This window comes from Polyodon spathula, chromosome 45, assembly GCF_017654505.1.
Source record: "Polyodon spathula isolate WHYD16114869_AA chromosome 45, ASM1765450v1, whole genome shotgun sequence".
Lineage (NCBI taxonomy): Eukaryota > Metazoa > Chordata > Actinopteri > Acipenseriformes > Polyodontidae > Polyodon > Polyodon spathula.
In genome coordinates this window covers 919,275-933,092 of record NC_054578.1, presented here as the reverse complement: position 1 = coordinate 933,092, position 13,818 = coordinate 919,275, and the positions used below count along the sequence as shown (strand labels likewise).

At 45.2% G+C, this 13,818-nt stretch overlaps 1 protein-coding gene across 3 annotated transcripts; it reads right to left on the bottom strand.

Moving 5' to 3' along the window:
- Positions 1 to 5,888: 5,888 nt before the first annotated feature.
- On the bottom strand, positions 5,889 to 13,812 carry LOC121305966 (CD82 antigen-like). Of its 3 annotated transcripts, XM_041237687.1 has the most exons (8): positions 13,729 to 13,812; positions 12,577 to 12,704; positions 11,853 to 11,927; positions 10,428 to 10,523; positions 9,288 to 9,734; positions 8,322 to 8,405; positions 7,753 to 7,778; positions 5,889 to 6,745 (listed from the first exon to the last, which is right to left on the bottom strand). In XM_041237687.1, exons 1-8 carry the CDS (start codon positions 13,781 to 13,783, stop codon positions 6,733 to 6,735), a joined length of 924 nt encoding a protein of 307 aa, XP_041093621.1. In that variant the 5' UTR covers positions 13,784 to 13,812; the 3' UTR covers positions 5,889 to 6,732. The 3 variants fall into 3 exon arrangements, with proteins under 3 accessions (XP_041093621.1, XP_041093620.1, XP_041093622.1); XM_041237686.1 differs by lacking the exon at positions 7,753 to 7,778; XM_041237688.1 differs by lacking the exons at positions 7,753 to 7,778; positions 8,322 to 8,405.
- Between the last annotated feature and the right edge of the window lie 6 nt (positions 13,813 to 13,818).

Genomic DNA, 13,818 nt, shown 5'->3' with positions numbered 1-13,818 from the left:
GTTTTAAAGATGGTCAGCGCTCCTTTAAAGGGAGGGGTCAGTGATCCTGTTAATAAAGCTAATAAGAGGTGAGAGAATGGATTTTAAAGATGGTCAGCGCTCCTTTAAAGGGAGGGGTCAGTGATCCTGTTAATAAAGCTGCTAAGAGGTGAGAGAATGGATTTGAAAGCTCCCTCTAAATCTTTTCCTTGCTCTGTAGTGTTAATGTGTGAAGCGCTGTGCTAATGTTCTCTCTCTTAGTGGCACAGCGGAACACTAATTGAGTGGCAAACATGTGGGGTGTATTCACTGTGGGGGGGGGGGTTCATATTAACCCCACAGTGATGCTCATGAGATTGAAGTGCGCTGGGGGGGGGGGGGGGGGGGGGGGGGTTGTGGAGACAGGGCTGGGCGCTGCGCTGCACATACTAACACTTCACCCAGTCCCTCCTTCTCATCCCTCCCTCCCTGCCGCTCTATAAGAGAGAGGGGGCGCAGGGGGCTGGAGGACAAAAGAGAAGAGAGTGAGATACAACAGGTGAGGATCGCTGTCTGTCTGTCTGCCTCTCTGTGTGTATCACTGTCTGTCTGCCTGCCTGTCTGTGTGTATCACTGTCTGTCTGTCTGTCTGTCTGTCTCTCTGTGTGTCTGTCTGTCTGTCTGTCTGTCTGTCTGTCTGTGTGTCTGTCTGTCTCTCTTTCTGTATATTGTAGAGTTCCTCTCTGTGTGTCTGTGTGTCTGTCTCTCTTTCTGTATATTGTAGAGTTCCTCTCTGTGTGTCTGTGTGTCTGTCTCTCTTTCTGTATATTGTAGAGTTCCTCTCTGTGTGTCTGTGTGTCTGTCTCTCTTTCTGTATATTGTAGAGTTCCTCTCTGTGTGTCTGTCTCTCTTTCTGTATATTGTAGAGTTCCTCTCTGTGTGTCTGTGTGTCTGTCTCTCTTTCTGTATATTGTAGAGTTCCTCTCTGTGTGTCTGTCTCTCTTTCTGTATATTGTAGAGTTCCTCTCTGTGTGTCTGTCTCTCTTTCTGTATATTGTAGAGTTCCTCTCTGTGTGTCTGTCTCTCTTTCTGTATATTGTAGAGTTCCTCTCTGTGTCTGTCTCTCTTTCTGTATATTGTAGAGTTCCTCTCTGTGTGTCTGTCTCTCTTTCTGTATATTGTAGAGTTCCTCTCTGTGTGTCTGTGTGTCTGTCTCTCTTTCTGTATATTGTAGAGTTCCTCTCTGTGTGTCTGTCTCTCTTTCTGTATATTGTAGAGTTCCTCTCTGTGTGTCTGTGTGTCTGTCTCTCTTTCTGTATATTGTAGAGTTCCTCTCTGTGTGTCTGTCTCTCTTTCTGTATATTGTAGAGTTCCTCTCTGTGTGTCTGTCTCTCTTTCTGTATATTGTAGAGTTCCTCTCTGTGTGTCTGTGTGTCTGTCTCTCTTTCTGTATATTGTAGAGTTCCTCTCTGTGTGTCTGTCTCTCTTTCTGTATATTGTAGAGTCTGTCTCTCTTTCTGTATATTGTTGTTCTCTCTGTGTGTCTGTCTCTCTTTCTGTATATTGTAGAGTTCCTCTCTGTGTGTCTGTGTGTCTGTCTCTCTTTCTGTATATTGTAGAGTTCCTCTCTGTGTGTCTGTCTCTCTTTCTGTATATTGTAGAGTTCCTCTCTGTGTGTCTGTCTCTCTTTCTGTATATTGTAGAGTTCCTCTCTGTGTGTCTGTCTCTCTTTCTGTATCTTGTAGAGTTCCTCTTTGTCTCGTCTGTAGTGACTCTGCCTGCATCGCTGCGGCTGTCTCTTATTCAGTCTCTCTGAGTTTCTGTCAGTGTGGATTTGATGTAGATCTGAATCGGAATGTATTTCTCATCTTTGTTTCAGAGCTCAGAGCCTGCAGGATGTTCAGACAGTGTATCTTTCTGATATATTGGAGTGCTAGAGTTCCTCTCTAGAGTGCTCACAGCCTGCAGGATATTCAGAGTACACTCCCTGTGCCTCTTTCCACCTACACCATGATAGAGTTCTCGTCGGTCTGTCTGTCTGTCAGACGAGTCGTGGTCTCAGGCCCCGTGTGTGTGTGTGTGTGTGTGTTTCAGTTCTCTCTGGTTTGATTCTCCTCGTGTTGTCTCTCTCCAGCAGCTCTTGTTTCTCCTGGTTTAAGCTCAGCGCTGTGTGGAGCAGACTCCCGGGGAGCTCCGGTAAGCAATAACCAATCGAACAACAACAGCCACCACTCTATTATTAGAATATAATGCCCGAGAAACACCAGTTAGCTTCGAATATACTCTTTACATTGAAATATTTCACTTAGAATGAGCTCATACAAAAAACAAACAAGATATTTAATGCACTAGTTCATGTATTCTGCTGCTATCCTGTATTCTGCTCTTTCCACTGTATTTAATGCACTATTTCATGTATTCTGCTCTTTCCACTGTATTTAATGCACTATTTCATGTATTCTGCTGCTATCCTGTATTCTGCTCTTTCCACTGTATTTAATGCACTATTTCATGTATTCTGCTGCTATCCTGTATTCTGCTCTTTCCACTGTATTTAATGCACTATTTCATGTATTATGCTGCTATCATGTATTCTGCTCTTTCCACTGTATTTAATGCACTATTTCATGTCGGTCTGTCTGTCTGTCTGAGCGAGTGTATTTAATGCACTATTTCATGTATTGTGCTGCTGTGTGTATTCTGCTGTTTCCACTGTATTTAATGCACTTCTTTCGTGTTGTCTGCTCTATCCTGTAGCTGCTCTTTCCACTGTATTTAATGCACATTTCTGTATTCTGCTGCTATCCTGTATTCTGCTCCACTGTATTTAAGCAATAACCAATCGAACAACAACAGCCACCACTCTATTTAAGAACTATCATGTATTATGCTGCTAGCTTGATTATGCTCTTTCCACTGTATTGAAATATTTCATGTATTATGCTGCTATCATGTACAAAAAACTTTCCACTGTATTTAATGCACTATTTCATGTATTATGCTGCTATCATGTATTCTGCTCTTTCCACTGTATTTAATGCACTATTTCATGTATTCTGCTGTATTCTACTCTTTCCACTGTATTTATCATGTATTCTGCTCTTTCCACTGTATTTAATGCACACATGTATTTCATGTATTCTGCTCTTTCCACTGTATTTAATGCACTATTTCATGTATTCATGTATTCTGCTCTTTCCACTGTATTTAATGCACTATTTCATGTATTCTGCTGCTATCCTGCTCTTTCCACTGTATTTAATGCACTATTTCATGTATTCTGCTGCTATCCTGTATTCTGCTCTTTCCACTGTATTTAATGCACTATTTCATGTATTCTGCTGCTATCCTGTATTCTGCTCTTTCCACTGTATTTAATGCACTATTTCATGTATTCTGCTGCTATCCTGTATTCTGCTCTTTCCACTGTATTTAATGCACTATTTCATGTATTCTGCTGCTATCCTGTATTCTGCTCTTTCCACTGTATTTAATGTATTTTGCATTGTGTGTGTTTTTACTGTATCTCATGTTTGATGCATTTCTTTTTGTTTGTAGTATTATGGATTTTCTTCTCGTTGCTGCATCGTGCAAAGCGCTTTGTGATGGTGCTCCGCTATGAAAGGCGCTATATAACGTTTTTGCCACCCAGAGCATTTGAAGCTTGTTCGAATGTTGTAACATCACTCTGCGCCTTTAAGAGTGTAGCCTGTGCTGTGAAGATTGACGATGCTCTTGTCCAATAGGAAAGCGGCAGTCCGGGTGTGTGTCCAATGGGCATTGAGCTGGAGGGGGAGGGCAGGGTTGTGAGGAGTCTTTGTCTGGATGTCGGGAGGGGACTGGCGGACAGGCTGACCAATCAGGTGAGAGATGACTTGAATTCAAGAGGAGAGATATTGCATGAAAATACACAGCATGTGTCTGTGTGTCTGTCTGTCTCAAAATGTGTCTGTCTGTGTGTGTGTGTCTCAAAATGTGTCTGTCTGTCTCAAAAACGTTTGTCTGCAGCCCCTGCTGTGCGCCGGTGGTCGGAAAGACAGCGCCCCCTCTGGCCTGGAGGAGGAACTACAACGCGAAGGGGGCCGCAGGAAGCTGCCTTACATTCTGAAGAGGCGGGCCGACCCCCCTGCGACCCACAGACGACCCTACATACTGAGACGCTTTATCAACGTGCAGATCGAGTGAGCGAGAGAGCGAGAGGAGACTCTTGATTTTATACAGTATTGCAATTATCCAAATACTGTGTGTGTGTGTGTGTGTGTGTGTTTTTGTTGCCAAGTATGTGTTGCTTTCGCTGCGAGTTCAGGGGCTACTCTTCAATTCCAGAACGCGCTGCCATAGACTCACGTCTGCCCATCTTTACATTAGCGCCATCTAGTGGACAGCTGGTGTGCTGCCGGCAATGCAAAGTGTCAGCACCAGATGGCGCTGGCTCTTCTACAGAGACACTGGCCGTGTTCCACGACGGCAGGCCGCTGAACTGATGCCTTTGAACGATTCGGGTCGCGCTGCAAGACCACGGCAGCGCGCTAGAGTTAAAGAACTACAGCTCCCAGCATCCCTTGCCACGGCCCCTCGGGAGCACTGGCATGCTGGGAGCTGTAGTCCTATAGCCAGGGGCTGGAGCCGAAGAGCAGCTACAGTAAAAAGCAGCATGAGAGGGAATGGGAGATTGGGTTATAACTGAACCCTCGTGACCAGCGAAGGATAGAACCGTGTTGTACTGCATTGTGTTGTGTGTCCACAGACCTGAAAATGCTATTCTCCTTCAATCTTTACCTCACTGTCTCAGAGCCTGCTGTCATAATCATGCATTAAAAAAGATAGCTGTCCAGATTCCAGTTGTCCGCCTGTATTTAAATAAGATGGTGACTTTGGTTTTAAAGGAAGTGCTCAGTTTACATGCCTCTTTTTCCTGCACCTTCTGGGTCAGGCTGAAAGCCAATAAGAAGGAACGGACCAATCGGCCATTGACATGACAGGCGACACTCAAGGGGCAGGGCCGGGTCTGTCCGAAGTTCTGACCACTCCCCCTCTCCGCACAGCCCTACCACCAATCTCCAAACGGAAAGATTTCTTTAATCGTGCCACGACCTGAATCACCGTGTCTCGTGACTCAAGGAGCCTCCCAGGTCAGGAGAGCAAAAATCCTTTGACCTCCGACCCTCCGTCTCCTCGGCGAGGCCACCTGAGTCGCACTGACGAGTCTGCTCAAGCGTCCGATCCTCCTGATCTTTCTCTCAATTAAGAGGCGTCGGACACGTGCCAAAACCAGTCACATGGCACCTTATATTTAGATATAAACGGGTTTTCGCATTGTGGCTTTAGTTTCGCTCCAATCCAGGAAGGAGGAGCTGGCACACGGACAGCGTTGCTCAAGCGTCCAGCTCCTGATCTTTCAGGAACAATTAAGAGGCGTCGCAGTGACGTGCAAAAACAGAACGAAAACGAGGGGCCCTTGAAAGACGGGGAGAAACGGGTTTCGCAGCCTGGAAAAGGAGAATTAAAATATATATCTACAGAATTTACACGAAAAATGTATATATATATATATAAATAACTGGCTTTAGTGGGTAGAGCTGAGTGACTGGGAGGGAGGGAGGCTGGCTCTAGTGGGTAGAGCTGAGAGACTGGGAGGGAGGGAGGCTGGCTCTAGTGGGTAGAGCTGAGAGACTGGGATGCAGGGAGGCTGGCTCTAATGGTTAGAGCTGAGAGACTGGGATGCAGGGAGGCTGGCTCTAATGGTTAGAGCTGAGGAGGGACTGGGAGGGAGGGAGGCTGGCTCTAGTGGTTAGAGCTGAGGGAGGGCTCTAGTGGGTAGAGCTGGGAGGGAGGGAGGCTGGCTCTAGTGGTTAGAGCTGAGAGACTGGGATGCAGGGAGGCTGGCTCTAATGGTTAGAGCTGAGAGACTGGGAGGGAGGGAGGCTGGCTCTAGTTGTTAAGGTTTAATGGCATTTAAACAACAGTACAGAGACACAACATCTACAATAGATAAACAAACACTCAACAAACTTCCACAGCGAGCAATACAGAGAGCAAACGTCATCGCGTCAGCAAATACACGACACTTTGAAATTTCAATACCCTGCGAGCAAAAACTGTGCCATTACCCCACCCCCCCCAAAAAAACAAACAAAAAACAAACAAGATTTGAATGAAGTCTTTTGATTTCAGTTAAGACTTTAAGAAATAATTAAAAAGTGCTCGATCCTTCACCCAACACAAGCTCTGTCACTAAACAGCTTCAGAAGACAGATTTTTAAGTTTTGTTTTGTTTTTTTTACAGATGTGTACACTAGATGGCGCTAATTATAAAGACACTATGACTGGTCTAGCCTCTGTCCCACGTGTCTACGGCAGTGCAGCTAATAAACAGCTCTTGTGGGCTCATCGTTAGATTCGTGATAGCGCCATCTAGTGGACAGCTGGTGTACTGCCAGCGAAAAAAAGAAACTTCTTCCAAAGTGGAAGGTTTTTATTATTTTTAGTTTTCACAATAAAACCTGCTTACAGTATCTGAGCAACTTAAATACGAACCACCAAAAAACGATCACAGCGGTTCTTAGAAATTAAGAAAAATGTCAACTCGATAACATATTCTAGAACCCAACTGCTCACAAAAAAAAAATGCCATTTGAAAAGACGAGAAGACGTGAAGATTTGGACCCAATGGCGTCGCAGTATCCGGGGGGAGGGGGCGGGTCGCAGTTCAGGAGTAGCGAATCAGCTTGTCGAAATTCTTTCCCAGTCGGCTACACAGATACATCGAGAGAATCATACCAAAGAGCTGAGAGAGAGGAGAGGAGAATAATATCAAAGAAGAGTCACTCTCTGTGCTTTACAATGCTTCCCTGTGCTTTACCAGACCTCTCTGTGCTTTACAATGCTTCCCTGTGCTTTACCAGACCTCTCTGTGCTTTACAATGCTTCCCTGTGCTTTACCAGACCTCTCTGTGCTTTACAATGCTTCCCTATGCTTTACCAGACCTCTCTGTGCTTTACAATGCTTCCCTATGCTTTACCAGACCTCTCTGTGCTTTACAATGCTTCCCTGTGCTTTACCAGACCTCTCTGTGCTTTACAATGCTTCCCTGTGCTTTACCAGACCTCTCTGTGCTTTGCTCTTGTGTTTACAATGCTTCCCTGTGCTTTACCAGACCTCTCTGTGCTTTACAATGCTTCCCTGTGCTTTACCAGACCTACCAGACCTCTCTGTGCTTTACAATGCTTCCCTGTGCTTTACCAGACCTCTCTGTGCTTTACAATGCTTCCCTGTGCTTTACCAGACCTCTCTGTGCTTTACAATGCTTCCCTATGCTTTACCAGACCTCTCTGTGCTTTACAATGCTTCCCTGTGCTTTACCAGACCTCTCTGTGCTTTACAATGCTTCCCTATGCTTTACCAGACCTCTCTGTGCTTTACAATGCTTCCCTGTGCTTTACCAGACCTCTCTGTGCTTTACAATGCTTCCCTGTGCTTTACCAGACCTCTCTGTGCTTTACAATGCTTCCCTGTGCTTTACCAGACCTCTCTGTGCTTTACAATGCTTCCCTATGCTTTACCAGACCTCTCTGTGTTTACAATGCTTCCCTGTGCTTTACCAGACCTCTCTGTGCTTTACAATGCTTCCCTATGCTTTACCAGACCTCTCTGTGCTTTACAATGCTTCCCTATGCTTTACCAGACCTCTCTGTGCTTTACAATGCTTCCCTATGCTTTACCAGACCTCTCTGTGCTTTACAATGCTTTCCTGTGTTTTACCACACCTCTGATGTCCTATGAAATCAAATTACCTTGCCAATATTCCACATAAAAATCTCTGCATGTCAGAGGAGAAAAAAAACAACAATATTTTAGTTCAGTGTTCACTGACGCACAATCCACAAAACACCACGACATCAGCAAACTACAAAGAGCTTTCAGCATTCCCATTTTAAAACTACAGCTATTGAAACTCAGCGTGCGAACTACAGCTCCCAGCATCCCTCGCTGCTACCGCTCGGGCAGAGGCATGCTGGGAGCTGTAGTTTCAGGTTTTTTTTTTTTTTTTTTTTTTTAAATCACTCCACAGCAATAAAAAAGGCCGAACATGCGCGTTTTATTTTTGTGTGACCTGGCAGGAAAAAACAAGATGTCTTCATTGGAATCTCGCTTCCTCATTTGGTGCCCCAACAGGCAAAAAACAGCCAGCGAGCCGAGCTGCAGGAACTGGGGGACGGGGGGACACGGGAAAACGAAACCAGAACAGGAAGTGAGACAAACCAAACCGGCCCAGAGAACCAGGACAGTTAAATAATAAAGAGAGGAGAGGAGATGAAAAGAGGAGATAAATAAAGAGAGGAGAGGAGATGAAAAGTCTTACTTCTAACGCGGCAATTCCAACACAGACCCCCCAAATGAAATGAAGGTTTTCATAAAGCCAGGACTGAAGGATGCTTTGACAACCCTGAAAAATAACAGACATCATCATCATAATAATAATAATAATCATAATCATAATAGCACTGAACCCTGGATTCTCAATACGTTCACAGTGGAACCAGGAGCCGGTCAGACTGCTGGGCAGCGAGAGTCCGGTTCCCAGCCCTGCCCCCCAGTCTAGCGCTCGCTCGCCCCCGCCAGTGCAGCCTCATACTGGGGCTCCAATGAGGAGCGGGCGCATTGCGGGGAAGGGTACCGGAACAGGTACAGAGACTGGGCACGCCCTCACCCTCATAGAGAGAGAGAGCGAGAGAGAGAGAGAGAGAGAGACACAGATAGAGAGGAGAGAGAGGGGGGAGAGAAGAGAGAGGAGAGAGAGGAGAGGAGAGAGAGGAGAGGAGAGAAGAGAGAGAGAGAGAGGAGAGAGAAGAGGAGAGAGAGGAGAGAGAGAGGAGAGAGAGGAGAGGGAGAGAGAGGAGAGAGAGGAGAGAGAGGAGAGAGAGAGAGGAGAGAGAGAGAGAGAGGAGAGAGAGAAGAGAGAGAGAGGAGAGAGAGGAGAGGGAGAGAGAGGAGAGAGAGGAGAGAGAGAGAGGAGAGAGAGAGAGAGAGAGGAGAGGAGAGAGAGAGGAGAGAGAGAGAGAAAGAGACACAGATAGAGAGGAGAGAAAGGGGGGAGAGGAGCGAGAGAGAGACAGACAGAGAGAGAAAGAAAGACAGAGAGGAGAGACAGAGAGAGATTAAGAGGTGTGCTGTCAGTATTAAACCCTTCTCACCCCCCCAGTATGTATCCTGCCCCCCCCCGTTTGCAAAGCGCTGCATTCTCCAGCCTATTCGCCCCTTCCTTTGATCTGCACTCTACACCTTTGTCTGCAGGACAGCGAGCAGAATACCAGCAAACTGATCTTACCTCAGAGAAAACCGGGGGTGAGCCACCAGGGGGCCCCGGACAGAAACCGTGGCCGCTACGCTGGGTTTGAACGGGCTCTGTTGTCACGGCGACAGACCTGTTCCACGGGCCTGTAGAGATGGAGTTGGGGCTGGTCACTGGTTGGGTTGCTGGTTCTCCGCGGAGAGAGGACTGGTTATACTGGTCTGTAGAGATGGAGTCGGGAGTGGTCACTGGTTGGGTTGCTGGTTCTCCGCGGAGAGAGGACTGGTTATACTGGTCTGTAGAGATGGAGTCGGGAGTGGTCACTGGTTCAGTCACTGGGTCCAGACTGGAGTTGGACTGGTTGTACTGGGGAGGCGATGTGGGGTCCTGCTGGTAACAGGAACAGGGATACCAGCTGGGGTCTGCCTTAATTATGGGGTGTTGTTTCCAGTCTTCATAGGAGGTCCATCCACAACACTGGAACTGAGAGAGGAGGGGAAAAACTATGGCTATTGAAACTCAGGGGGGTGTCTGAATAGTGTTTGGTTTTGCTGTATAATATATTAAACTATGGCTATTGAAACTCAGGGGGGTGTCTGAATCGTGGTTGGTGTTGCTGTATAATATATTAAACTATGGCTATTGAAACTCAGGGGGGTGTCTGAATCGTGGTTGGTGTTGCTGTATAATATATTAAACTATGGCTATTGAAACTCAGGGGGGTGTCTGAATCGTGTTTGGTGTTGCTGTATAATATATTAAACTATGGCTATTGAAACTCAGGGGGGTGTCTGAATCGTGTTTGGTGTTGCTGTATAATATATTAAACTATGGCTATTGAAACTCAGGGGGGGTGTCTGAATCGTGTTTGGTGTTGCTGTATAATATATTAAACTATGGCTATTGAAACTCAGGGGGGTGTCTGAATCGTGTTTGGTGTTGCTGTATAATATATTAAACTATGGCTATTGAAACTCAGGGGGGTGTCTGAATCGTGTTTGGTGTTGCTGTATAATATATTAAACTATGGCTATTGAAACTCAGGGGGGTGTCTGAATCGTGGTTGGTGTTGCTGTATAATATATTAAACTATGGCTATTGAAACTCAGGGGGGTGTCTGAATCGTGTTTGGTGTTGCTGTATAATATATTAAACTATGGCTGTTGAAACTCTCACTTTTCCCTGTATGAGATCCATATCTTGAAGTGACTGATTTCCAGTCTGGTAGTTTTCAATCATCTTCAAGACTGCGTTTTTAATCTTCAAATTGACCTGTGTGTGAAAGACATTGTGTTATTATTACAAATTAACTGCACACTGACCCAGCCCTCTGAAATGTCTTTATAATATACAGCACTAGACCCTGATATTGATGAGACCCAGCCCTCTGAAATGTCTTTATAATATACAGCACTAGACCCTGATATTGATGAGATCCAGCCCTCTGAAATGTCTTTATAATATACAGCACTAGACCCTGATATTGATGAGATCCAGCCCTCTGAAATGTCTTTATAATATACAGCGCTAGACCCTGATATTGATGAGATCCAGCCCTCTGAAATGTCTTTATAATATACAGCGCTAGACCCTGATATTGATGAGATCCAGCCCTCTGAAATGTCTTTATAATATACAGCGCTAGACCCTGATATTGATGAGACCCAGCCCTCTGAAATGTCTTTATAATATACAGCACTAGACCCTGATATTGATGAGATCCAGCCCTCTGAAATGTCTTTATAATATACAGCACTAGACCCTGATATTGATGAGATCCAGCCCTCTGAAATGTCTTTATAATATACAGCACTAGACCCTGATATTGATGAGATCCAGCCCTCTGAAATGTCTTTATAATATACAGCACTAGACCCTGATATTGATGAGATCCAGCCCTCTGAAATGTCTTTATAATATACAGCACTAGACCCTGATATTGATGAGATCCAGCCCTCTGAAATGTCTTTATAATATACAGCACTAGACCCTGATATTGATGAGACACAGCCCTCTGAAATGTCTTTATAATATACAGCACTAGACCCTGATATTGATGAGACACAGCCCTCTGAAATGTCTTTATAATATACAGCACTAGACCCTGATATTGATGAGACACAGCCCTCTGAAATGTCTTTATAATATACAGCACTAGACCCTGATATTGATGAGATCCAGCCCTCTGAAATGTCTTTATAATATACAGCACTAGACCCTGATATTGATGAGACACAGCCCTCTGAAATGTCTTTATAATATACAGCGCTAGACCCTGATATTGATGAGACCCAGCCCTCTGAAATGTCTTTATAATATACAGCGCTAGACCCTGATATTGATGAGACACAGCCCTCTGAAATGTCTTTATAATATACAGCGCTAGACCCTGATATTGATGAGATCCAGCCCTCTGAAATGTCTTTATAATATACAGCGCTAGACCCTGATATTGATGAGATCCAGCACTCTGAAATTTGACACATTAAAATGAGCTATCCTGTTCAATTACAATTATAAAAACATTGTATTTGCAATAATAATAATAATAATAATAATAATAATAATAATATTAATAATAATAATAATAATAACACTCACCAAATTTTTCTGTGTGTAGATCAGAACTCCCAGTGTGATTTGACCACCCAATAAAATAATCAAAACAAAAAAATACTGAAAAACATTAGAAAAGAAAATCAAACTCAACACATTATCAATACAGCCAGTCTGGCAAAGCATAGGGAAGCATTGTAAACACAGAGAGGTCTGGCAAAGCATAGGGGAGCATTGTAAACACAGAGAGGTCTGGTAAAGCACAGGGAAGCATTGTAAACACAGTGAGGTCTGGTAAAGCACAGGGGAGCATTGTAAAGCACAGAGAGGTCTGGTAAAGCATTTTAAAATACCCTGCAGTGCATAACTATGGAAAAGGCATAGGGTGAAACTTTTATAACTTTTGACAATTTAAGCAAAGTGAAAACATATATTTAAATCTATTTTTGCAAACATAGCACAGCATGGTCTGACTGTGTTCATTAACTGTGAAACAGGAAGGTGCAGTTTCGATGCGGTTTCAGCCACCTGTTCATTTAAACAGAAAACTCTTTCCAGACTGAGGCGCGAGGAGGCAGGCGGGTGTTTACTGGGCAGAGACGAACACCCCTTCGCTCTGCTACACACCCCAGCAATCGGGCAGGTTTCAGGGGAAAGGACCCCCCAAGGGGGGGGTAGGGGGGGGGGAACGTCAGAGTAGAGAGAGGGAGTTTTGTTTTCTGGAACCGGCAGAGTGCAGCAGAACCGTTCTGGGTGTTGGAGGACTCACCGTTCCCAGCATGCAACGCATCTCCTTGAGCGCCCCCAGACAGCCGAAGAAGCCGAGCATCATGGTTAGAGTCCCGCCCCCAGCCAGCAGATACGAGACAAGCTTGATCTCAAAGAAATGCGAGAAACCTGAAAAACCAGAGAGCGCTGGAGTTCACAAGAAGAGAACTGAAACACACAGAGACACGCCCGACAAAACAGAGAGCTGAGAACAACAAGAGAACTGAAACACACAGAGACACGCCCGACAAAACAGAGAGCTGAGAACAACAAGAGAACTGAAACACACAGAGACACGCCCGACAAAACAGAGAGCTGAGAACAACAAGAGAACTGAAACACACAGAGACACGCCCGACAAAACAGAGAGCTGAGAACAACAAGAGAACTGAAACACACAGAGACACGCCCGACAAAACAGAGAGCTGAGAACAACAAGAGAACTGAAACACACAGAGACACGCCTGACAAAACAGAGAGCTGAGAACAACAAGGGAACTGAAACACACAGAGACACGCCCGACAAAACAGAGAGCTGAGAACAACAAGAGAACTGAAACACACAGAGACACGCCCGACAAAACAGAGAGCTGAGAACAACAAGAGAACTGAAACACACAGAGACACGCCCGACAAAACAGAGAGCTGAGAACAACAAGAGAACTGAAACACACAGAGACACGCCCGACAAAACAGAGAGCTGAGAACAACAAGAGAACTGAAACACACAGAGACACGCCCGACAAAACAGAGAGCTGAGAACAACAAGGGAACTGAAACACACAGAGACACGCCCGACAAAACAGAGAGCTGAGAACAACAAGGGAACTGAAACACACAGAGACACGCCCGACAAAACAGAGAGCTGAGAACAACAAGGGAACTGAAACACAGAGACACGCCCGACAAAACAGAGAGCTGAGAACAACAAGGGAACTGAAACACACAGAGACACGCCCGACAAAACAGAGAGCTTGTTCATCTTGATTAACAGTAAGACACACCTGAGCTTGTTAGCTAGACACACTGGGGGCTGATCAAGCTGCTAGTGAAACCTGGACTGGGTGACACTGCTGTGCAACAGGAGTCTGATTCCCAGCAGTGTGTTATAGCTGTGCACAGCAATGGAAAAAGACATTTGTCCTTCACTTACTTAGAGCAGGGATGGAAGTATTGTCAAAATGAATCCACAGACCAAAAGCTAGCATCAGTCCTCCCAAAGTCTGAAATGAGAGAGAGAGAG